The 5,720-nt window shown below is 48.6% G+C and overlaps 1 protein-coding gene across 1 annotated transcript; it reads right to left on the bottom strand.

The window, feature by feature from the left end:
* Positions 1–2,493: 2,493 nt before the first annotated feature.
* Positions 2,494–5,254, bottom strand: dkk1b (dickkopf WNT signaling pathway inhibitor 1b). The gene is made up of 4 exons (XM_052027504.1): positions 4,618–5,254; positions 4,073–4,223; positions 3,220–3,366; positions 2,494–3,119 (listed from the first exon to the last, which is right to left on the bottom strand). Exons 1-4 carry the CDS (start codon positions 4,780–4,782, stop codon positions 2,869–2,871), a joined length of 714 nt encoding a protein of 237 aa, XP_051883464.1. The 5' UTR covers positions 4,783–5,254; the 3' UTR covers positions 2,494–2,868.
* Positions 5,255–5,720: the final 466 nt, after the last annotated feature.

Here is a 5,720-nt window from a genome sequence, read left to right as displayed (position 1 = left end):
GGGTAACAGAGCACTTGCCAGAAACCCACACAGTCACAGGGAGAACTTGCAAACTCCACTCAGACAGGACCTGAGGTCAGGATTTAACCAAGGTCCCTGCGAAGTTGCAATGCTAACCTCTGTGTCACCATCCAATGGATGATTAGACTACAGTAAGACAAAGTTCAGAAAAGCAGGCATATTGCAACCCAGAGTGTAGGAAGAGGTAGATGGTGCAGAGGCTCTCAAACTGAGATTCAGCATTGATTATTGTTGAGGATGAGAGTGCATTGAAAAAACTGGCACCGTGAGGTAAAAGGTTGCAGAGAAAAGTGCAGAAGGGGGTAGTTACTGGGCATTCAATAGTCAGATCAAACAAGCAGTCCTGCTATCACTAAATTTCACCTCATGCTGTGCATAACGGTAAGTAATGCAGAATGTTACACAGAAGAAAGGGGGTGATCCCGAACTCCTGTATCAGACCAGAACTATTGCAGGGTTCTGCAGTCAGACTTAATTGAACTAGAGATGGAGCTAAAAAATCCCTCTGGGCTACTTCTAGTGAAAAACTCTGGTGAGAATTAAATCATGGCAAGAGATAATGCTGCAGGGAGGGTTTGGATTCTTTGGACAGTAGGACCAGTTCTGTGGCAGGAGGAGCATTGTCAAGATGGACATCTTGCACCAAAAGCAAGCTGGGACTCAAACATTTCTGGGCAGGTTAACTACTGCTGCAGGGTTGGGGTTAAGCTGATTTGGCAGAGAGTTGCCCACCTCCCAGAGGCTTTTAGAATAATTGTATTTTCAGGCAATCCAGAACATTAGTCTAGAGAAAACTCTCAGCGTTAATAAGGCTAAACCATATCAGAGTGAATAGGGGAAATTCCAACAAAGAACAATGATCTCACTGTGCACTAGTGAAGTGAGTTTTGCATACACAGCATTTCTTAAAGAAAACTATCTGCAATTATCTTTCTAAATCAAATTGCCCTATGCTTTCCTGCTCAGTTCCACGGATACCATCTGTTGTCATCTCACATTACATTGCAACCAATGACAAATATACTCAGCCCAGTGTTCAAATGAAGTACAGAGTATTTATTACTCATCTGGCGTAAGGTGTGAAATTTGGCAGCTTGAGTTGGCACAGTGCTGACTGTTTGTGCTTTGTTTCAGGTGTACAGAACCTGACCTACCACACCTTTGAAGCGATTCCCCCAGTGAACTGCACTCACTGGGTTTCACGGATAAACTGCCCGGATTTTGGAAGGCACTGACTTCTGTTAGAAGTGCACTGGGAAAGAACAGTGAACACCTTCTTTCCAAATGCCCCTTTGCATGGAAACTGTGGAAAGAGATGCATCAGTATCTGTACAAGTTCGTCCTCGACAGGACTCTGGCTGGTCCCAAAGGATGATTACCAAGGTGCTGCTGGATGGCCATCAATTCAGAAAAAGGGAGACCTTGTGGTCAGCCTGAAACCTACCGATCTCCCAGCAGAAGGGACCATTGAAGACTTAGAGTACTGCTAACTTGCACACTCAAAAGTCCAAAGAATAGGTCCTGTGGCACTCCCTCAAACAGGTGTGACTTATGCAAAAGTCCTAGGTGGGAAGACTAATGTGTAATTGCACCCTACATCAAGCCTCCTTTGCACAGAGCATGGGAGAAGGGAGAAACTCTGTAATGTTCCCTTTAAAAAAATGAAAACTGAACATCTGTAAAACTATGCTGTTGTTTATGTGAATTATATTTGTGTATGTTTTTTTTAATTTTTTCACTGAAAAAAGGTTATTGAATTTGCTTTGCAAGGACCTTGCCTTCAAGTTAACACATCCAAGGCTGGTGGCTGGTTTACGTGAGCGTTCAACCCACCTCCCGTGGACTGGTGCATTGGATACTACATGGGAAAGTAGGCAGCTCTAGAAGCCAACTGTCTTCGCTCTGTTTCAATAAGTAATATTGATGGAGCATGGTTAACGCCAAGGAAACAAAAACCTCACTAGACGCTCGGCCAGCGCGTCAATAAGTTGTGCTTGGTCAGTGAAAAGGATGCTCCCACCCCCTTACAAGGTGGACGTCGGACTAAAGTCGAGGGACATCAAAGAACCAGCCAGGTATTGAAGAAGGTCAGTTGAGTTGATGGGCATGGGCGAAAAAAAAGTTGACTCAGAAATAAATAGGGGCATGGGATTGACGAGAATGCTCTGAAAACCTTCATGGACTCGATGGGCCGAATAGTCTCCTTTCCAAAGAAGATCCCAAAGCTTGGGTGTTGGACTGGGGGAAGAGGGATCTCTGCTGGCCACGGGGTCAAAGGGAATACGCAGTGCAGGAGCAGGTGTAACAGACCCCATTCGTGCGATGTCAGTCCACTTGCTCTGCAAGAAGAGGTCGCCGCTGCCGGGAAGGTTTTCTATCCCTGGTACTAAAGGTGCAACGTACTCCCTGGCATCGCACCTCAACATCCGAATCAGGACTGATTAATTGTCACAGTTGCCACTTCGCCCGGGACATCTTTATTTCGGTTAAAATATAGAGAATTTATGCCACATACACTCGTTAGCAATAATATAGAAGAATTTACAACACTGACTGAACTGGGAGAATGGCCTTTTAACATTTTTTGACAACACTGGTTAGTCAAGTATTTACAGCGTAAGTGCCAGACTGAATCTTTTACAACACAGTAATTTACTGCAAGCGTTACAGTCTACATAGTTCCTGAAAAGGGAACAAAAAATAATGCACTTCGAGTTCTGAAAGATGCCGAGGTACTTCCACTCTGAAGCCTGCAAGAGGGAGTGTGGCTGGCGGCTGGTCGCGAACCGAAGTCTTGCCCCCACCAGAGGTCCTTTCCTCACCGGGGGTGGGCTGGGAGGTAGAGGGTCACTGACAGGTGTGCAGCCTAGAGCTCTTGCCGGGACCCGGACCTCCTCCTCTCTGCATCCGACACGAGAAACCCTGGGCGCAGTCGCACCTCTGGAATATCTCCAGGCCGTGCGAGCCTTTGCGTTTGTGTTTGGTGCACACCTGTCCCTCCCTCAGCACCGGCTTACAGATCTTGGACCAGAAATGTCGAGCGCAGCACAAGCCCTGGACACAGTCGGAGGATCGAAGGCACACGTCGCCTTCTTGACCTGGAAGGAAAGAGAGACAGACGTACCTTAAAGATCCATCAGCAAACCACTCGCAACTACTTCCCTTTCAACGTGCCTCATCAGTTCGCTTGAAACCTACCTTTGTCTGGGTGAGACCTGGCGGCGAGCGTTGTCCTCCGTGGGTGTGTGCCCACAGTAGCGTGCTGTTGGTCGGCGCCCCAACTCTCCACTATGGTCTCCTCGATCTCTCCGTGGATGTGTTCCCCGTCATTGGGAATGCACATACCTGCAACCAGATCCAGAGATCTACTAAGTTATGTCTTACTGTCGGCTGAAGAAACATTGTCCGCCACTGCCGTCCGCCCAAAGGAAGCTATAGAACTTGATCCATGACATTTAGCTTCTAATATAACTCAGTTCACCAGAAACCCTGGGTAAAGTGAGCGTGGGACATTGGGTTATACTCCCTTCCACTAGGTGATCCGTTGACTGGTAAAATTAACTCTCATAGAAGGGGCTTGCTTCTATTTTATGTTTTTTGGCGCATTTGAACGTTGCTTTTTTTTCATGGATGTAAGATTAATCCTGACGCCCTCAAGGTCTGTCCTGAAACCGTTCTCCCACTCCTGCAGAAGGGATGATGGTCTAACGCCCCGACACCTCCGATGCTGAAAGAATTCGTCTATTTGCCTCAGGGGTCAGATACGTCTGTTAAAGAAAGACTTGCTGGAGGAACTCAGCGGGTCAGGGAGCATCTGAGGGAAATGGACAGTCGGTGTTTCGGGTCCGGGACCCTTCACCAGGACTGGATACGTGTGGCTGCGGATACTGGAGCCACTGTTTGTAATATCATTTAAGCTAGAAGCTTCGATTAGACCCACAGGTTCTCATCACCCGCACACATCAGCAGTCACCTTGCACCCTAGCTGTCTCCCACCTCAAACGTTCGCCCCTCCGCCGTCCCCAGCCCCGCGCTCCCGTCCGACGCTCACCGTTGCTGCATCGAGTCCCAGGGCAACACATTGCATCTCGGGCACAGCGTTTACGGCGCCGTCGGCAGTTCAGACAATGCTGCCCGCCGGGACTGGAACCGGAGCAAAACTGGTCGACGGAGCAGTCCTGGTCATCCAGGCAGACGGAGAACTGGGGGGGGGGGGGGGGGGGGGGTGGTGGTGGTGGAGAGGAGAGCAAGAGCAGTGTCAGTCAACTCAATGCACAGCCCGGCATCCGCTGAAACTGACGCACGCAGGAGAAATCCACAACACATAGAGTTACATTCCCTGGGACCGACGCACACTGACATAAATCCCGCAAAAGAAACATCCATAGACAGAAGTCAAAAAGGAGACACACACCCAAATGCTGTACAGGCAATGCACTATTCAAAAAGTTGCTCAGAATTTTTTACTCAGAAAGATTCATAATTTCAAATTGAAATGACTGAAATGACCACTCCAGATTACATAATGTCTTTGGACTTGCTGCAATTGACACTGGGTTGGGAAGCAGCGTCAGTGTTTCCCTGGGAAATAGTTACCTGGAATTGTTCAATGGCGTGGTTCTTGGCTCCGTGGTGGACGGAGACCTGGGGGGTGACACTGGCCGGATGAACCGCTCCGCTGCCCGTCTTGATGGCGTTGGAATTGAAGGAGCTCACGGCGTCGTAGAGGCAAACAGTCAGGAGCACCACTTCCAAATGCATGGTCAGCGCTGCAGCCCGCCTCGGCAATCGGAACGAAGTGTTAATCGGCAAAATAAAGTGTGTCTTGTGCACACTCTCAAAGTGGGTGGTGTATAGATCCGTCCTCCGACGACTTGGGAGATGATCTGCTCGGAGCAGAAACTTTCCCTCTATTGACCCCACCGGGATCGGCAGCGGATTTATAGTTGCTGAGGTTGTTTGTGTTCCCGCCCCTTCGCCATGTGTGACAAAGCCCGGGCTGAAATTTCAAATGCTCGGCTTTAAGACTCTCCCGAGAGTCTACAAAACCCACAGGGACCCTCCTGCCGGAGATGCAGTTACCGCTGAGTGCCAGCACATTATAGAGAGCTGCCTGGTTACTGGCTGGGCTGACACCTCCTTCACTTCCTCTTGCTCCCTCCCTCGCCCTGCACCTCTCTCCAGTTCCCCGTCACTTTCTGTTGTTAACCCATGGTACGCACATGGAATAAACTTAGCTGCATCAGCGCTGGGCACTGAGATGTGAATGCTGGGGTGGGAACAAAGTCTGTACCATTTGTACCACCCCCGGATTTGGCAGATAGTGATTGGAAGGAGACACCCTACTGCCGCGATATTAGTACTTTATCCATGAGTTTCACGTCTGTTTGTGTTTATTTTGGAGCCAGGAAGAGATCCGAGGTCTACACCCTGTCTGGATGGGAAACAAAAGAGGCTGAATACTCCGATAATTTTCGGTCCATTTGCAGTATTTGATCCGTGATTGTAACGGGCTAACTTTGAAATCCACTTGATTAAACACACCAGGGAGATCAAAGAGCCCATGCAAATCCACGACTGAACAGTTTACACAATAAATTATCATGCTGCTTCGGTGCAGTTAAACAAATATAGACTGCTCAGCACTTAATGATAAGCAATTTAAGACGGCTTCTCTGAACTGCTGCTGTGGGCTTTAC

Source organism: Pristis pectinata, chromosome 12, assembly GCF_009764475.1.
Source record: "Pristis pectinata isolate sPriPec2 chromosome 12, sPriPec2.1.pri, whole genome shotgun sequence".
Lineage (NCBI taxonomy): Eukaryota > Metazoa > Chordata > Chondrichthyes > Rhinopristiformes > Pristidae > Pristis > Pristis pectinata.
Note: the sequence above shows the minus strand (reverse complement) of the source record. Positions and strands in the feature narration are given on the sequence as shown.